Genomic DNA, 20,848 nt, shown 5'->3' on the forward strand with positions numbered 1-20,848 from the left:
GCACACACAGACACACCCCCCAAATAAAGTGGTAAAGACACGGGGTTGGTGGGGGTTGTTTGGTTGGCGTTTTGTTTTCTCCATTTGGAAAGTTGTTCATGTGTGGGCCAAAGGATAACGGTAGCTACAAAGAATGCCTCTGCAAAGTTAAAGCTCTTCTTCCAAAGAAAGAAAAAGTCGACACTAATGAATATGGTCTCATGGCCTAACTTTATCACAGCCTGATTCCTAGAAGACATGAATGTGTTGAACTCAAACTAAAGAAAATATAGCTAAGAAGTTAGTGTAACTCTAGGGAAAACATCATCTCATGACTCATGAATTGTGAGTAGAGTCTGCTTCTCTCAATGAAGCTTTTATTCTTGAGAATATAGTATGGCATACTATATATAAAATATTTGATATTAAATATCTTTCTGAATCAGATAACTACATTATCACAAAATATAAAGAATATTTAACTATTCCACTCAAATCAAATGCATCTGCATGTCTATCTTCCTTTAAGGTCTGGCCTTGCTTTTAAGTTTGCTGTTTTAGCACACACTCAGGAGTTGGATAGTTGACGTAAGACTAGTTTTGGATGACCTAGAGTCACATTAGCAGATGTTTTTCAGGATTAATGAAATATTGTAAAAACATGACCCTGAAGTTATCTCAGGCTTGAAAAGAGCACTCACTGTGGAATGATTATCTTCCAGAAAGATGCTGAATCCTCAGTAGCATTGGTGCTGTAGAATTCAGAGAGTTCATGAAGTATATGGGGGAGATTGAGAGAACGTGTGTGTGTGTGTGTGTATGTGTGTGTGTGTGTCTTCTCAGACAAATAATCTTGTGATACTTTTGAGACTGCTTTGAAAGTCATCTTTTTACTTATTTTCAGATATTCCACACTCTTGTTTTGTGAAGAAGTTGACTTCACATACTGGCAAATACACTATGGCCATTAAGCTTAAAGAAGCTATTGGGAGTAGAGATCTTCACCATCTGTTTTAGTTTTTCAGACAGTAAATATTATGGCTGTCTTGAATGCATCTCCTTTATCCATACAACAAGCATTCATTTGGCAAGTGCCTGCTCTATGCTGCACACTCAGCCGTCACCATTCATTCCTGAAAACTGTTAGGTTGGCCAAAAAGTTCATTTGGGTTTTTCCTATAACATTGCTGGAAACATCCATACGATGTTACGGAAAAACCCAAATGAACTTTTTGGCCAACCCAATAAATCTTGGCTTGGTTCTTTTCAGGAAGATGGGTCTTTTAAAAACAAGAAGAGTTCTGAGGGAAAGGAGTCAAAAGTGTTTTGAGGAAAAACATCAACTCACATATACCTATGTCTGCGTGATTTTTTTTTTTTTACACTTATAAAACATAAAAGTTATTTAACTATTTCACTCACATCAAAGACTCTAAATGCAAGTACAAAAGGATTTACATTCCATATGTAGGTCATAGGTACTGGAGTCTTCCTTGAGGAGCAGGACTTATTTGTAAGTTTAATATTTTAGCACGGAAATGTGTAGTTGTTTTAAGACTACAAAATTTATTTGAGTAAATTTTGTGGGTACCTTGGTGTCACATGTCACTTCTCTCAGAGATTCCAAAAGGACCTGTGTTTTTCTAAATCAAAAAAGAAGAAAAAGGAGAAAGTAATTTTGACTGTTGAAGAATTGCCCTGATGTGTAACCTATGAGAATGTTACATTTAAGAGTTTGTGTAGAAAAAAAAAAAAAAAAAGAGTTTGTGTAAGATGTGGTTTTTTTTAATGGTTGGTAATTTTTTTAATGTCAGGATTTTGGTTTCATAAACTTCCTTTTCTGAATTTTACTTTGTAAATCATTGAATCTAAACTAAGATGAATGAACTGAATGCTAACTACGTTTTGTCAGCTAGCTAAATATTTAACCATCAGTTTTCTCAGATCAGTTAACTTATTTCTTTCTCTTTCCCTTTTTTTTAGGACCTGGGGATACCGAAAGTGGGTCATGTGAAGCGAATTCTCCAGGGAATTAAAGACCTTGAACGGAGCACCCTCCAGCCTGAGGTGTAATCATACTGGTGCTATTCCTCGGAAGGAAAGTCATCGCTACTTAATACAAAGTCCTTGGGAGCCATTGGCTGTTCTTGTAGTTTTCTGCCTAGATGAGTAAGCACCACTAAGACACCTCTATGGCTTAATATTTTGCTATGGGTGAAATTTTTGATTTGAGGTGTTAGAAAATATTTTTGTGCCAAAAAAAGTACATTCCACGAAGCCATTTTCATTTTGTGCAAACCTGACATGTTCAGATACGCTCATATTAGTAAAAAGGTAGGAGGAACCTGAGACAATTGCATTGTCCAAAAGGTGGAACTGTAGAATGTTTCCTTTCCTTTAATCTGGTCAGGTGGGATTTTCTTATCGCACAACCACATAAAAATATGTGGCTGAAACTTACTGGGTTTCATTGTTAGAGGCATTGGCTTCTTCCCTCAAATCACTGGCTAGAAGACTAAGATGTCAGTTACATGGTGTTTTGAATTGGTATCATTTCAGATTTCTAGCTCTCAGTGGTCAAAGAGTATGGTTAAAATCACTCAAACACTATGACTGAATGCAAATCTTAATGCACGATGTTGCTGCCTGAATTGTTTTTCTGTTTCTTGCATGTCACATTTAATATGTAACACTTAGCTTTAATGTCAGTTTTAATGGAATTTAATTTATTATTACCTAAGTACCTTTTGGTTGGGGAAAAGGCACTTTTCTGTTCTTTGATGTGGAATTTTGCATATTCTATGTCTAAGAATCTGTGAACATGTGTCAGGGCCCCAATCAACCAATGATATATATCTTATGCAAGCCAATTTTATATCAGTCTGTCATAAACAGCAGGTATGCACATTAAGAAAGTTCTCTGTATATTTTCATAAAATTATATGTTCTGTTGTCTTAAGAAAACTTAGTATAGCTCTCCAAACCAAAATTCCCACACTCTGTTTTTCATTTCAATTTAATGTTTATTTAATACTCTGTTTGCATCTATAATATAGCAGACTGTTGACAACCAGGAATTTCCCCAGTGTCTCAAACTAGGATCAGTATACTGACTGGCAACCAGAGTCGTCCATTTGCTAAAGAGACAACCGACAGAAACTTCCCAGTGAAAGAGATTTAAAATTTTTTTAAGGGCTTTCCATTGTTATTATCTCACTTAATTCTTATATCCTGTCAGGCAGATATTATTTTCCTTTTTATAAAACGCTCTACTTCAATGTAGTGCATGAGAAGTTAACATTTCTTTGATCAAAATCTTTGAAAGCCAAACGCATACCTATCAAAAAGTCAGAACAATGCCCTCAAATAAATTTACTTTAGATATTATATACTAAAAAATTCATTATAGTATTTAAAAATCTTCTATGTAAGAGAATTAAACAGGATACTGACCCAGTGGTGACAGGTTTCATAAAGTAGCCTTCTAGGTGAGTGCTCAAAAGATAGACATATACACATAAATATATAGACACACATATATGTTCACATACACGTATACATTTATAGGTACCTTCATACTTGCATACGTGTAATCTAAAATATACTTTCATTGATATTTTCTAGACTTTTTTTGCCAGATGCTTAAAGAGAAATATTGATGGGAGAACATTTAAAATGAGCTATTGTCAGACATATAATTTAATTGTATCAAAAGAGTTTACATATTTGACACTTTATTCTTATTTATGATTTGAGTATTTACTAGTAAAAGTCAGTTTGGATATCTTAAAAATAAATGAACTCAGGCACCTGACCGAGTGTGTCTGACTATATATTTTACCTAAGTTGTGAATAAATGGGAAATTTTCCAGATTGTATCAGGTAGCTTAAAAGAGCCAAGAGCTACTCACTTAGTAATTTTAACCTTATCCACACTTATGAAATCAAAAGTCATTTCCAGTTCCTGTTAGAGTCATCCGCACTGGAAAGTGTCCTCAATCACTTCCCTGTGAAATCAGGCAATCCAGATTCTCTGAACTCTGCTTAGATCAGAAATCCTTGTCCACACACACAAAAAAAAAAAGGTGGAGAAAAGGAGGCAAGAAATCCTAGAAAAGAATGAATTAATATAAAAAACCTTTATTGATTTTTCACTCTCCCTAAATTCTTTGCCAATAGAAAAGATTCTCAAGTTATCACTTGTTCAGAGTTTAAGAGTGAAATGTTAATGACTGAATTTTTTCTTTGATGTTGCTCTTTCACCCTCACCCTGGAGAAGCAAATGGCAACCCACTCCAGTGTCCTTGCCTGGAGAATTCCATGGACCAAGGAGCCTGGTGGGGCTATGGTCCATGGGGTTGCAAAAAAGTCAGACATGACTGAGTGACTAACACTTTTCAGTCTTGAGTAACATCTCTTATGTATGCTGAACCTCACTAAACAGAGTCGTTAGCTAGAATTTTCCTGCACGTGGCTTTTGAAGGAGGGAAATTCTTTAAAAATGACAAGATTGATCTTTGGGGTTAAATAAGAGCCCTTTTCACTATATATAGAGTCATCCGTGCATGGCTCTGTAGGACCCAGAGGACTTCACCCACACCCACTTGCCAGGACAGTGCCCTCAGAACCTCTGGAGGCCATGGTCCAGCCTCACAGAGGAACTAGCTTCTGTCGTAGAGGGGGTTACAGCAAGGATAGGAGGAGCTTCTCCATGAGAGCTGATCAGAGCTCTGGGGAGTGCAGAGGGGCTCCGTGCTTGGGTCCACATATAAGCTGAGGTGAGAAGCTCAAGCCGGAGCCTGGCTTGGGGGCTGTAATTGCAGCCTTTCCTCCCCTCCAGGCTCTCCCACATGTGGGTAATCTCGGAGCACTGGGGGAGACTCACAGCTGACCTCCCAACACCCACTTCCTTTCATGTTCCCTCACTTTGCTCATTTTCTTGAGGAACAACTGACTTCAAGAAAGACAGGGATATGGTCAGGCCTGAATAAAATTTCCAAGTACTAATTTTCTCTCTTCCATCCGTCCTTCTACGTCACTTTCTGAGTTTCATTCTTACTGTCTGGCTTCCCATCTTTCAGCACTTCCCTGGTGACTCAGCTGGTAAAAGCATCTGCCTGCAATGCGGGAGACCCGGTTCAGTCCCTGGTTCGATCCCCTGGAGAAGGAGACGGCAACCCACTCCAGTACTCTTGCCTGGAAAATCCCAGGATGGAGGAGCCTGGCGGGCTGCAGTCCATGCAGTCGCCAAGAGTCGGACACGACTGAGCGCCTTCACTTTCCCATCTTCCCATATGTCCAATGCAGGGATGGTCACTCACATTCTCACTGCCATGTACTACTTTTTCCTCTTCAATTATCCCACTGCAAGAGGGCTCCTGTTGTCTCACCCCACTTTGGCCCCCAGGCTTCCGTGGTGGTTCAGTCGTAAAGAATCTGCCTGCCAATGCAGAAATGCGTGCTAAGTCACTGCAGTTACGTCCGACTCTTCGCGACCCCATGGACTGGAGCCCACCAGGCTCCTCTCTCCATGGGATTCTCCAGGCAAGAACACTGGAGTGGGTTGCCATGGCCTCCTCCAGGGGGTCTTCCCCACCCAGAGACCAAACTTTTATCTCTTGCGGCTCCTGCATTGCTGGCGGATTCTTTACTGGTAAACCATCTGGGACGCGGGTCCAATCCCTGGGTTGGGAAGATCCCCTGGAGCAGGAAATGGCAACCCTCCAGTATTCTTGCCTGGAGAATCTCACAGGCAGTGTAACCTGACAGGCTACGAAGTCCTCGGGGTTGCAAAGAGTCAGATACTACTGCACCTTTGCCCCCTCCCTGTGGGTCATCTAGCCAAGTGTTATTAGGAAGAAAACAATTTAAATTTAAATTTTATAGTTTGCATTTAATGGAAGGAAATGTACTCATCTAAATGAATGGGTGGACTAGAGCATTTGGGGGCCATGACGTAAATTGCTCTGGTGGAGAAGAGGTCCGTGAATGTCCAAGATCTGTGCTGTCCTACGTTGTAGCCACTAGCTCCAAGTGGCTATTTAAAGTTAATTTAAGTAGAAATTTACTTTCTCACCTGTCCTAGCCACATTTCAAGTGCTCAGTAACCATAGTAGACAATTCAGATGTTGAATGCTTCCATCGCAGAAATTTTACTGGGTAACGTTGCGCTACAGTCATCGCTACTCAAAATGTGGTCCATGGACCAGTGGCCTCCTGTCACCTGGGAGCTTAGAGAAGTGCAGAATCTCAGTCCACTCCATCCCTACTGAGTCAAAATCTTCCTTTTACTAAGATTTGTGAGGTGATTAGTTCTGGCCTAAATGATTTTATCTCTCCTAGATGAGTGGGCTATGAGGTCTTCAAAGGTGCTTAGAATAGCTGACTGTCCAACCCACTCTTTCCTATCCCTTCTCCAACTAATCCCAGAAATGAGCTGAAAGTCATTCATCACCCAGCTGAGTTTCCTTCTCAATCCTTATTCCTAATTTAGGTTCTGGATGAGCCCTGCCTACCCAGGATATATTTTGGTAACTAAGGTGGCACACAGATCCTGGCCAACACAGCTGACCTCACTCTAGGTCCTCACCCCTCGTCTAAGTCACTAACAATCTGCATCTGCTTATGTGACATTCTCATTTGTTCACAACTTAAACCACAGGGAACATTTCAGAAGAATATGTGCTGAGATAAGGAAAGACCGGGTCAGTCTCCAGCAGCTTGTACTTTTCGCTTTCTCTTATCAGCAGATTATCCTATTGACATTGTTCATGTTTGAGGACACATAGCAGCACACACTAAATGAATCATTAGGCATGCCAAAAAAAAAAGAGGGGGAAGAGAGACCCAAAATGATTGCAAGTAAAGTGACTAGGTCATTAAAGCCCTCAAGGCATGTTTTGCTAGACTAAAATCTGGCTTTCTTATTATGCTACCTTATCTTGATTTTCAGGTAGTTAATAATTCTTTAAAATAGTGCCTGAAAAATAATAGATTCTTGACCCTCGAAATACAAATTATGTAATTCTATAATAAGATCTTTCCCAGTGACATACAGTCAGTAAGCCTTTACTATTTACATAATAATATAATTGACCAAAACATTACTGCCTAGAGATTCTTCAGCTAACTTTGAAGAATCATGAGATCACTGCTTGAGTCTCCATAGAAGTTATTTGTAACAGGAATGGAGGAAGGAAATACTCATACAAAGCTATGACTTAAGAAATTAGAGCAGAAACTTCTCTGTGTCCTGTCTAAAGTAAATGATCCGGTTTGCCCAACAGAGTTGACAACATAGTGGACTTTTAATGTTGTCCAGATGTGAATTCTTTAAAGATATTGCTTTTCATTAAGCTGTAAAAACATTACATCTCTCAACCTTGACATCTACGGTCCCTCCTGCTGCCCCCTTCCAAAATGAACTTATCTTGAATGTTTCAAGTGCAGCTTGGACTGATGATCGAAGTGGCAGTTCGTTAAGTCAGCTGAAAAGAATGGGAAGTGAAGAGTTCTCAGTACTCGCTATTGGCCAGTGGGATGGCTTCCCAAGTGGTTTCCAGAGCTTGGCCGCCATGTCTGTCCCCTCACTGCCCCTCGCTGGATGCCAGGGGGCCCGGGGCTTGTTTCTGTCTGCTCCGGCATCTCCCCAGTGACTCCTGTATAGCAGTCTCTGTCTTAGATGGATAATATGTTGACTTTGCAATGGGATGCCTTCCTGAAGAAACAAGCAAAACTTTAGAAAGACAATGGTTGATTTTTATAATATGCAGAGCACTAATTTATATCTTTCTTATTGTTTTCTCTTTTATTTTCTCCAAGTTTTGTTGAGAGATATTTCTGTTAGAATGGACAAAGCTATAAAGGTTTGTCATTACAGAGAACAGAGAGAGAAATGACAGCTGGGCTATTCCTATTTGTGTATTTCTTTCAGTTATTTTCAGGAGAAGCTTAACACAGTAACCAAGGCTGCGTTAAACTCAGTAACGATAGAGACTTTCACCAAAGGTCCAGTGGTTAAGACTTGTGCTTCCAATGCAAGGGGCATGGGTTCAATCCCTGGCCAGGGAACTAGGATCCTGCATGCTGCACAATGTGGAAAAAAAAAAAAAACAACTCAGTAATGATGTTTAATAAAAACCCCATATTACTAATATAGGTGAACAAGTTAATTCTTTCATGTAATTAAGATTCTATTTACATATATTTATATCTTCCCTCTTAATTTTGTATGCACTTCCAAGTTTTAGTTGGAAAATAGAAACCAAGCCACTACTTAAAAGTTATTAAAAAAACTCCACATAACATTTTAGCTACAAGTTACTCATTGTATAGGAATTTATGAATAGTCTGGATATTTCATAGAACTGCACTTCAAGAATAAATTAACCTAACCTAAGGGAACATATGGAAACTTTTTACATGGAATAAAATATTTCATACTCAGTTGATAAGGCTATTGAAGTAGGTTAATGAGATTAGGTATACAAGCTAAAAAGGAAAACAAATATATTTTGTGGTCCTTACTGTTTGATTGCACTATTGTTTACCACAGCTTAGTCATATCTATTTCTATATTCTAAGTATTAAGCTGATATGTAGCTATGAGATTTCTTACAGTTCTGGTAACTGGTAGCTAGTGCTGTGAAAGGTTTTGGTGTTGTAATATTCCCAGTTTTGTGAGTTATATATTGTATATTGAAGATGACTAATAAATGGGAGTAATATATTTAGCTGGGAAAATATGATATTTTCAAATCTTCAAGTAAGTTGTATCAAATTTTTTCTTTCTCTTAAGTGAGATAAAAGTCTCACTTTTATGTTAAAATGTCTATTTATACAACAGGTTTCTCCTTTTACTGGTTTTATTAATTTTCATATTAAAATTTTTCTTATCTTTTTATACCAAAATAACGATCACGCTGGTGATTCGGACTTCCAAGATGTATTTTAGTTTGCAGGGCTTTTGGCAGACAAAATATTTAATAACAAAGCAGCTTTGTACGTTTTGTGGCTTTGGGGGCAAGAATTTTGCCTTTGAAACTATGTGAGGCAGTGCTGGTATCAGCAAAGTCAATGATAGACAGTATTATTCATAATCATCAGCAGAAGGGTTTTACAAGTTGTGTAAATCAGAGTGCATTTATTTATTATACCATGAAATTTAATCTTTATACAAAATGCATATTCTAGCTCTTTTCCTTGTTATTGCTGTTGCTTAGAGTATAATAGCTCTGTTCCTGATTTACTTATGTACTTGAAGTACTCATTTCTGCCAAACAGATGCCCGGATTTTTTTCTTGTAAAAAGTGTATTATTTACTTTCCTAGACAATGGAAAAGTCATAGGGACTTTGTTAAAAAAATCATTTTCATGTTTAAAATAAATATGGAAAAAGACATAAATCAAAAAATGAAACCATCAAGGTTAAGAAATTAATGTAGCAAAGGGATTCGTCATGCTGTATTTGCCCAAAATGCATTGTATCTTCAAGTCAGAACATCTTTTCTGTAGTAAATCTTCAACTTTTGTTGTGAAAGAGAGCTCAGTGATTATACTGCCAGTATAACATTTGAGGGCTCCCCCAGTGGCTCAGAGGTAAAGAATCCGCCTGCAATGCAGGAGATGCGGGAGACGCAGGTTCGATCCCTGGGTCAGGAAGATCCCCTGGAGGAGGGCATGGCAACCGACTCTGGTATTCTTGCCCAGAGAATCCCATGGACAGAGGAGCCTGGCGGGCTAGTCCATGTCCATGGAGTTGCAAAGAGTCAGACATGACTGAGGTGACTGAGCACACAGGCGTGGGTGACATTTGAATGAACATTCAGAATCTTGAACCCTCCAAATTTCACTTACTTCCAGCTCTTGGTTTCAAATCGTATATTTTTAACAGGTTTGCATTTGACTTGGGGCTGCTTCAGTCAGAGTACCCATAAGCGATTATGGTTTGTTAGCTTGGTTCTGTCCATTAAGTCAGTGAGATTCTAATTGAGTCTTGAATTATTTCTGTTTCTGAAATATTCTCTATTCAACTTTTTAAAAACCAAAAATCTGAAACATAATAGCACAACAGCATACCACACAGAATAAAAATCACATTTTCAAGGAAAAGTGTCACACACTAAAGCCCTAAATTCAACTGCCATATTGCTTTACAGTATAAGCAGTAGATGAATTGTAAACTGTTTAAGAAATGTAGAAAATTAAGAATTAATTTAACTCAAAAGAGTTTTATATTAATTTTACTTTGCACAATCAATTATTGAAGGCAGGAAAGAAGAAAATATACGAGAAACATTCTATGGAAATTAAAGGATAAAGGAGCTTGGTAATTTGGGAGAGTTTTGGAAATGAAGAGTGTGAATGTAGATCTCTTTCAGCTTATTTTATAGAAATGCAAAGCAGGTGTGAGATATATGGCGGGCACAAAACAAGAACATAAAAATGTCACACTGGTGAAGTTTGGAATTGTATCTTTACTCTTTTCAAAACAAACAGTGAGTTTAAGGAGCCCATTCTACTGTTGAAGCTTGGAAGTCAATTAAACAGGTATTGGTTGGCCAGAAAGCTCATTCAGGTTTTTCCACATTTTATAGCTATGATATAGTTTGGATGACCTGATCATTTGTGTGCATTACATGAGGCAAAATAAACCATAATATATATGCAGCCTTCCTAGACAATAATCCCTGGACTTCCCTAGTGGCTTAGACGGTAAAGCGTCTGCCTACAATGAGAGAGACCGGGGTTCGATCCCTGGGTTGGGAAGATCCTCTGGAGAAGGAAATGGCAATCCACTCCAGTACTCTTGCCTGGAAAATCCCACGGACGGAGGAGCCTGGTAGGCCACAGTCCATAGGGTCGCAAAGAGTCGGACACAACTGAGTGACTTCAGTTTTTTCACGTTAGTGAATGATATAGAACTGGTCAGTAGGGCTTAGCAACTTCCCAAAGAGTTTTGGTAAAGGTAGATCAGACCAGACCACACAGAGTAAAGAGGTATTTATGAACCTTCTCAGCCTGAAATTTGTTAGAAGGATGGATTTTTCTTTTCGTTTGAAACAACAACAAAGTATTCAAATTTACAGTATTCCTAGTAGCTGAATCCTGTGAGTCTAGAGGTGGGAATAGGGTTAGGTTCATTGGATTCTGCAACTGACTTTGGCTCTGGCTCCCTGTGTCCTTTCTACGAGCTCTATGTTTTGGTCCTTTGGTTTCCCTAACTAGAAATGGCCCACAATATTATCAGTTATAAGTACCAGGTATGTTTTCTTTTACAAGAGGAACTATGTAAGTGTGAATCGTACTTAAACATACCTCTTTTCCCACTGTCTTTTAGATATAAAGGATTCCCAGACTATAGCATGAAAATTAAAAGTCCGAGTTAATATCCTTCAATGTTTATTTTAAAAATGAGAGTGAAGTCACATTAGCACTATCTTGCCCAGAGTAGGTTATAGGTATTTTCATCTATGTAGTATAGATTTATCTTTTCATCTTAGGATAGGCTAAAAACTTATTTCTAAAATCTTCAGAAATTTAGAGTAATTTTTTACACTCACTCCAGACAAACATTTTATAAATATATACATAATGTATATTATATAATATAGCTGAGTTCTGTGATTCTGTTATATATGTATAACTAAGACCTATACATCTTTTCATAACTTAAATCCCCAAAGAGGAAATGTCTCTTTAAATCAGCATTGAAAAAAAGGAACACTGGATGTTTAACTCTGTGATGTCATTTACCCAGTGAATTCTGAATGGTTTCCTTGCTATTTATTTATTTTTTTAATATAAATTTATTTTAATTGGAGGCTAATTACTTTACAATATTGTATTGGTTTTGCCATACATCAACATGAATCCACCACGGGTGTACACGTGTTCCCCATCCTGAACCCCCCTCCACCTCCCTCCCCATACCATCCCCCTGGTCATCCCAGTGCGTCAGCCCGAGCATCCTGTATCATCTGAAGCATGCATTGCTGTCTTCTCTAGCTATGGAGTGGTACTCTCTCTTGCAAAGTACTTTTAAAACTTCCAGTAAAGAAATTAAGCTAGAGATTGTCTTACTCATTACCATAATGAAAATCTGAGTACAATTAAAGAAATTAGAATAACCCAGTTAAAATTATCAAATGTAAATGAGGGTAAATGAATATTGACTTTATTTTCCCCTGACCCTTGAATTCAGTCACTGTCTGACCACTTGACTCAAAAAGTTCTTTGCTAAATCTGCTATTTATAATAGTATAATATGATACATTGGCACTCCTGTGGCATCCCTCTCCCCTAAAAATGTTGGGGTTTTAAGAGGCTGTAAGCTGCATGACATCAGGAAAAGACTGAATCCAAACTCATTCACCCGTGTTTTGATCTGTCTTAATGGCTTCTCTGGCAGCTCAGTGGTAAAGAACACACCTGCCAGTGTAGGAGATGCGGGTTCGATCCCTGGGTCAGGAAGATCCCCTGGAGAAGGAAGTGGCAACCCACTCCAGTACTCTTGCCTGGGAAATCCCATGAACAGAGGAGCCTTGCGGGCTACAGTCCATGGGGTCACAAAGAGTTGGACACAACTTAGCGACTCAACAACAACAATGGCACAGCTAAGCTTTCATAATAACAGATCTCTAAATGATGATTCCAGAATGATTTGGTACAGTGATGGGAATAAGTTATTTTTCTGGGAATTTGCTTCCCACAATGACCTGATATACAGTTGATCTTAGTGTAACTTAAATTAATTATAATTTAAATTAGAACCTTCCCTGTTTACAGATTTCTGTTGTGCAGCAATTTTTTAATATACATAATGATGAGGATAAAAGCATTGCAAACTCGAGCAGCTCTTTTGTTTCCTCGCCTCCTTTTACTTGAAAAGCTTTCAGAAAGCTTTTGAGAGGTGACACAGTTCTCATAGCAGCATTATGTGATCATGTGCTTCTGCCAAGAAACTCCTAAGCTAAAATGTGGAACAAAACACAGGCTTAACCTCATCTTGGTTTTGAATTGTGTAAGCCGAAGCATTTTCTATATCAAAGGGTTTTTTTTTTTAGTATTTATACAGTTGCATATTTTATTTTTTGTCCATCTCAAAAACTGAATTGGCATTTTATGTTCTATTTCTAATTAGTTGCAGTAAAGCAAAGTGATAATTCCATTCAGACCTTTATCAGCACAAACCTTTGTTAGTCTTCTCTCTTGTGCTTTTGCTATAGTTTTTCAGTAACCAGTTTTCCTGCCTCATTCTCCCCTACCACTCATCCATCTTCCACATGACTGACAGAGTGGTCTTTTTAAAACACAAATTTCTTTTGTCATGACTCAGCTGAAAAAAATCTTAACTAGACTCCCCCTCTTTACAGCGCAGCAACCCACCTCCTTAGAGTGATGGATAAGGATCTCCATGACCTCGTCCCACCATTTTTAGCATCCTCACCTACCATTCCGCTAGAGACCTTTTGTAACCCAGGAATTTGGAGCTACTCACAGTTCAGTGCTTTGGCATAATCACTTGCTGGAGATTAACTCATTTAAGATTCAGTTCAGATTTTACCTTCTGTGACACTCTGCCTAACTACCCAGAAGGTTAAGTATTTCATCCATGCTCCATAGTCTCTTGAAATTTATTCTATAAAATTATTTCAATAATTATTGAATATGTATGAATATATGAAAGAAAAGTGAAAGTGTTAGTCACTCATTTGTGTCTGGCTCTTTGCGAGCCCATGGATTGTAGCCCATGGGCTTCTCTGTCTGTGGAATTCTCCAGGCAAGAATACTGGAGTGGGTAGCCATGTCCTTTTCCAGGGGCTCTTTCCGACCCAGGGATTAAACTTGGGTCTCCCACATTGCAGGCAGATTCTTTACTGTCTGAGCCATCTGGGAAGCCCCCATATATAAGATATATATATATATGTATGTATGTATATATATTTCACATGTCAGCAATTGTATGTATATATCTGCTTGTCAACAACTGGATTTCTCTATCTTTGTAGTTTCAGTGTCTAGCGAGCCCATAATAGGATTTTAGTAAATGTTTTTGAAATGGTGAAGGTAATAAACAGCCCAGACTTCTCTGTATTTTTGCACTTCCACAAATGAATGCATAAACTTTCCCGAGAGTCCACAAGAGGTGGGTGTGTGTTCAGAAGCAAGCAGGAACTCTGGGAGAATCAACAGAAGAGAAACAGCAGGAAGGAACCGTTGATTTATGAAGGATAATCGTTAGCTACTCATGAGAAATATTTACCAAGTTTGAATTCTTATTTCTAAAGTTGAGGCTTAGAAAATTTTCTGGTACCTGCAGAATTCCTACTTGGGATTCATAAATATGCCTTAAAGATGATCTTTCTCATCGGCAGATGTTCTGTGTTCAGTGTATACAGTCTACATAGATACATATACTAACGACCTACACAAAAGAATGACACTAGAGAAAGAATTAAAAAAAACATGAAGGTAAAATTTTCTGAAAAATAGATTTCAACCAGAGATGGAGAATGATTTGTGCAGTTTCAGGTCATTTATAGTTAATGGTTATTTCATTTTTTATTATGTAAATGTAAGAAGGCTTCTTTGCCACTGTTGGTGACTTAGATGGTAAAGAATCTGCCTGCATTGTGGGAGACCTGGGTTTGATCCCTGGATCCAGAAGATCCCCTGGAGAAGGTAATGGCAACCCACTCCAGTATTCTTGCCTGGAGAATTCCACGGACAGAGGAGCCTGGTGGGCTACAGTCCATGGGGTTGCAAAGAGTCAGACATGACTGAGCAGCTGACACACACATAGAACATAAAGACTAAAAACTATTACCTAAGGGGCTGTTTTTATTTTGTGATTCTATAAAGCCTTTCTATCATGTCTCCAAATTATGATAAAGGTTGACACAAAAAGTCCTTTAAAGTCAATTTTTAAAATTAAATAAGTCCCAATTTTCATATAATTAAATTAAATCACCTCTTACTTCACTCAGTAGGTTTTTTTTCTACCTGCTCTACATTTGACCTTTGATTAATGCTGGGGATGCAAATAAAATAAGACCGCTCTTATCTAATAGAGTTCAAGTTCATGTTCATAATTATTTCTCTAGTCTGTTTAAGAAATTGGGAGGACGTGTTTTTAAGGCAAATATTACTTCTCAGGGTTTTCCAGAGAAGTTGTCACCTTCCACCCAAAAAACTAACAAGTTCTGTGTCATAAAGGACTAACCTCGTTTTTATGTCCATAATTTTTGTATTTTCAGGTCAACTGCAAATAAGTTTTGACCATCACTCATCAAGTACATCTTCCACCAATTCTATAAAACCCCATTTCCACAACCATAGGTGCTATACATGATTCAGATGACTAATGAGTTTATAGAACACAAGTTCAACTTTTAAGTCCATTTTAGGAAGGCATATATCCTTATTAATGACAGTTATTCCAAAATATATGAAATATCCATTGGGAATTCACAGTAAAAGGAAAAAGTTATAAAACAGTGCCTTGCAATATACTTCAAAGGCTCCATTTGTAGTTACGGGTTGATGTTTCCACCACTTTTATTTTTAACGGGGAGAAAGGAGTCACAATATTAACAGCTAGCATACTTATCTAAGCATATAGTAAATCCACTATTAGTATTTGTGTGCCACAATGCACTGATACATCGATGAAATAAAAATATTTGAGTTGCAAAAAATTAACTTCTCTGAAAATTTATTAATGGTTAGACAATTGGATTCCTTTATAAGAAGGAAAAAATGTTGTTAAGTATGGAAAAAACCTTACTTGAATGTATACTTACATTTTGATAGGCATATTTTGAAGTCACCATTTCCCATCAGTATAAAATATCAACCATTTCTTTGTTCTCTAACAAAAAGAAATTCTTAGTTTGATAGAACTTTACTCTTTGTTCCGTTTCGTGAAAGGCACACAAACAAAGGAGGCTCAGAAGACTGGACACTTGACCGTTACACTCAGTAGCATCATTCTACCTTTCAAGAGAGAATTAGTAATGATTTGCCTCTTATTTATCATCACACTGAATATCTAACAGCATAGTTCCTTTCGTCCCTTGCATTGCAGAAGATAGTTGTACTCTAGCCTTTGCCATATTACTTATAGCTAATAATTTACTACATTTTTGTAGTCTGTTTTGAAACTTTTATCTGAAAGATGGAGATCCTATCTATTTATTATACAGTGGGCTCTGTTTGCTGCAGAAAAGAGTGAAACTTTAAACTGCTTAGCACACTTGCCAGTGAAATATACCTGACAGAGCAGAGGTTATAACTTTAGCTCTAATAACTTTTAATAATGGTAAGAAAACGTGAGTTTTGTTTGTTTACATGCTGTTTACAATGGCATAATTTTTTAAATATATACAACAATTGAGATATTTATTGCATACTATTTTAAAGATGTTTTATGTGTTTTCCCCTTTGGAATATATTGTTACAGTTCCTTATACTGATAATTTGGGTGGCTTTGTTAATGTAGCTAGTAATTTTTATGACTACTAAGTGACCAGGTTTCTGTGCCTTTTATTGTGGGATGCATGATTATGTATTTATTGTATGGAAGTCACTGATGCGTGTATTTTTGTACCTTGCCGAGAGTAACGGTTGATCTCGATGTATCTGATGATGAGAGATGCCTTTCCCAAAGGGCACGGCCTTGAGATTGTCCTTCTCAAATAAAAAGAATGCATTTGGACGGTGTGTGAAGTCTCCATTTTTTTTCTGGTTGGAGTCTCTCTCTCTTTTTTTTTAATTAAATCTTTTCTGTTGAGATAATTGTGGAGTCTAATATAATCATAAGAAAATAACAGAGAGAGAGAGATCTGTGTACCCTCTGCCCATTTGCCCCTGGTGATGACATCTTGCAAACATGTCACAACCAGGATATCGACACTGACGTAGTCAAGACGGAAACGTTCCCTCATCACAAGGACCCACAACAAAGATCCCCTTGTTTTGCCATATCTATCTCCCTCCTACCTCCACCCCATCCTTAATCCTGAGAAATCATTAATCTGCCTCCACTTTTATAATCTTCGCATTTCAAGAGCATTATATTAATGGAATCATATAGTATGTGACTTCCTTCTTAAACTCAGTCTGGTTTTCTGAGATTCATCCAGTTGTTGCATATATCAGTAGTCATCAATAGTTTGTTTCTTTATTGCTGAGTAATACTCCGTTCAGTGGGGGGATTCACAGTAAACGTGTATTTGGTTTATCCTTATAGTAATGAGTCATTGCAGTTTACTGATAAACACTTGTTAAGAACCAAGTAGCTGTTTCCAGTGGGAACAATCTATGAATAGTCCCGTCTAGTGAGAAAGAAAGGCTATTGTAACACAGACCGTTATGTGCAGTAATAAAAGTCTGCAACCATATACACAGCAAGTCCCCCACAAAGGAATGAGTTCCATTCCAAGAATACCGTAAGTTAGCCTAGGTACCTAATGAACACAATTGGTTGTCTAGAACTGTACTGTAATAGCTTTATAATACTTCTCACCCAAATAATACATAAAAGCAAGCAAAACACTTTATATTTCATAGTACCATACATTGGCAAATACAGTACAGTGCCAGCTACGTCACCACTGCTTTTAAGCTTACTTCCGGACATTCTTGGGTTTGAAATAAAGATGCTGTACTCTCTACAATACTGTAAAGTGCACAAAAGCACAACCACTTGTAGAAGATGCACCCATGCGATGATGTGGGTTAGACACGTGACCTAACTTACGTGACTGGACATGTGAACGCATGTTCACATCTTTTGAAGTTTGCATCTTGAAGGGCCGTATGTAGGGGACTTCCTGTATGTGGGGAGCACAGAGGGACAGAGGATGAGAGGAGGTTTAGGGTGACTTCCTGGATCAGTGACTTTGAGTCTTCAAGCAGTTAGCCAGGCAAAGTACAGGTGTGTGACGTAGGGCTGACAGTGCAGCCTGGTGCTGCAGAAGCATAAAGGGAGTACAGTGGAGATGGAAACTGAGCTGGTGACGGCCCGACCACGTGATCAGGTCTGACCTCCATGGGTGGAGTAGACCTGCAGAGGACTAAAGACAGGAAGCTTAGCTAGAGATCGAAGAAATGGATGATGAGGGACTTCTTTATGGCAGTTTTAGTGGAAATGGAAAGGAGGGAACAGATCTGAGAAATATTGAGATGAAAACAGCTTGCGCTTGGAGACTGGCAGTGGATAAGCAAGGAGAAGAGAAGACTCGGATTTCTATGAACTGAAAAGGAAAGTACCTCGGTCAACCTCATATTCGGGCATCACAGGTGTAAGACCATAGGATTCCATAAGGTACAGAGAGATGGGAAGGACATACAGATCTGGGAGCCTCATTAGGTGGGTTGAAGCCATTAGAAAGATGAACTTCTGGAAGATCCCCAAGGACTCAGAAGAGGGGTCCGCAGAGCTAGGATTCAGACCTCCGAGGAAGGGGTGCTCTCCAGATGGTGCCTCTGGGAGATGGGGGTGATGAAGCAGGTTCTGGGCTGGAGAACGGGACCAACTACCCTTCAGAGGTGAGAACGGGTCCCAGGCCATGCTGGCAACAAGGGTGAAGAAAGCAGGAAGAGTAAGCCTCTTTGCCTCCCACTTGCCCTCCTGTGCCCCACTTTGGCAGAGCGGGCAGGAAACCAGCTGGCAAGGGAGCAGAGCATTCGTATTGCGAGAGCCTCAACCCCAGCATCACAGCAGACAATGTGTGTACTGGGAGCTGAGCGGTCAGTGGCCTCTTAGTCTCACACGGCACTTTTCTTTAAGAACAGTGGAAAGTGGGGCAAGATGTTGCCCCCAGAGGAACAGCGGAGGGACTAGAGGATTCTTAGTTTGAAAAAGAGAAAATTTAGGGTTGAGGAAATGGGGTAGAGGTGGGAGGAGATGAGGTTGGACCTAAAGTTGATTAAGATATTTGACAATCACAGGGAGTTTGGCTTACATTAATTTTTAATGTTTTATTAAATTATTTATCTTATTTATCCATCTTTAATAAATTACTAAATCATTAATAATTTAAAAATTTTAATATTTTTATACAATATTAAAGGTTACATTCCATTTACAGTTATTTCAAAGTATTGTCTATATCCCCATGTTGTACAATACATCCCTATAGCCTGTCTTCTAACCAATAGTTTGTACCTCCCACTCCCCCACCCCTATATTGCCTCCTCTTTCTCCCCATTGGTAACCACTGGGTCACTCTCTATATCTGTGAGTCTTCTTCTTTTTTGTTATGTTCACTAGTGTGTTGTATTTTTTTAGATTTCACATGTAAGTGATGTTAAACAGTATTGTCTTTCTCTGTCTGGCTTAGCATAATACCCTTCAAGTCCCATCCATGTTGCTGCAAATGGCAAAATTTTCATTCTTTTTTTTATGGCTGAATAGTATTTCATTATATATATAAAACATCTCCTCTCCTCTATCCATTCATCTATTGATGGGCACTTCTAAATAAGATAAACAGGTGAAATTGACAGGAAAACCTATGATGTCCAAAGATGCACTGTGTCATTGAATGAGTTTCCCTTTACGAGAAGGGTCCAGAGACTGAGAGGATGTGAACCCACGGGGGAAGAAAATTTCTAACCTGTTTCCCAGTGTATGGACCAGTGCTTGGCACACAGTATGCACATGATCTATTTGATGACTCACTGGAAGAGACTCTATGCTGGGAGGGGCTGGGGGCAGGAGGAGAAGGGGACGACCGACGATGAGATGGCTGGATGGCATCACCGACTCGATGGACGCGAGTCTTGAGTGAACTCCGGGAGATGGTGATGGACAGGGAGGCCTGGCATGCTGCGATTCATGGGGTCGCAAAGAGTCGGACACGACCGAGCAACTGAAATGAACTGAACTGAACTGAAGAATTAATTCAAGCATCAGATCACAGGAGCAGAACATCTTGAGGGGTCCTTTAACCTTGCATTTGGTTATATAAAGGGAAATATGCAGGATCCTAACCAAGTTAGAAAAAAAAAAAAAAGAACCAGAGTTTAAACTCCAAAAAAAGCTTGTCATCCAGCATCCTTTTAAAAACAAGTTACTAGCGACCGAAACATTTATTCATTTCCATGGTGACCCTGAGATACTGTCTGAAGGACTTTCTGAATCATCATATTAAATTATTTTTACTTTAAAATGCAAATTATATTCTATAAAAATTCTTTAAAGCGGTTAACTTGTTTATATAGTCATAATTCTTCCCTAATCAGAAGGTCAGTTTCCTAATCTTGGCAGCTAACAGTGTATAGTCTTTTTTGTCCATTCAGGCTACTATAACAAAATACCATAAACTGGATAGATTTCAAACAACAGAAAATTATGGATTACAGTTCTGGAGGCGGTGAAGTCCAAGATCAAGGTCCTAGGAAATTCTGTGTTTGATGAGAACCAATTTTCTAGTTCATAGAGGACCACCTTCTTACTCTGTCTTCATATGTTGGAAGAGGCCAGGAAGCTCTCTGGAGCCTCTTTTTGTGTGTGTGCTCACTCAATCATGTCTGACTTTTTGTGATCCCGTCGACTGTAGGCCACCAGGCTCCTCTGTCCATGGGATTTTCCAGGCAAGAATACTGGACTGGTTGCATTTCCTTCTCCAGGAGTTTCTTTTATAAGGGCACTAATCCCACTTCAACAGCACAGTCCTCATGACCTACTCACCTCCAAGAGGCCCGGCCTCCTAATATCATCTCCTTGAGGATTAGGATTTCAACAAACATTCAGATCGTGGCGTAGTGCTAGCAAGATAATTTTTTACCAGGAAATCTAAATACAGTAAAATTTCCTGCATTATTGTTATTATTTTAGAAACAAGAATTTTCCCAATAGTCC

At 38.6% G+C, this 20,848-nt stretch overlaps 1 protein-coding gene across 3 annotated transcripts in view; it reads left to right on the plus strand.

The window, feature by feature from the left end:
* DGKH (diacylglycerol kinase eta) overlaps positions 1 to 16,696 on the plus strand; it is a 223,850-nt gene extending 207,154 nt beyond the window's left edge. For all 3 annotated transcript variants that reach the window (XM_040267184.1, XM_040267185.1, XM_040267186.1), the window contains one exon: positions 1,963 to 16,696. In XM_040267184.1, the coding sequence (XP_040123118.1) occupies positions 1,963 to 2,052 (90 nt within the window). In that variant the 3' untranslated portion in view covers positions 2,053 to 16,696. The remainder of the gene's footprint in view (positions 1 to 1,962) is intronic.
* The last annotated feature ends 4,152 nt before the right edge of the window (positions 16,697 to 20,848 follow it).

Source organism: Oryx dammah, unplaced genomic scaffold, assembly GCF_014754425.2.
Source record: "Oryx dammah isolate SB20612 unplaced genomic scaffold, SCBI_Odam_1.1 HiC_scaffold_24, whole genome shotgun sequence".
In the NCBI taxonomy this organism is placed as follows: Eukaryota; Metazoa; Chordata; class Mammalia; order Artiodactyla; family Bovidae; genus Oryx; species Oryx dammah.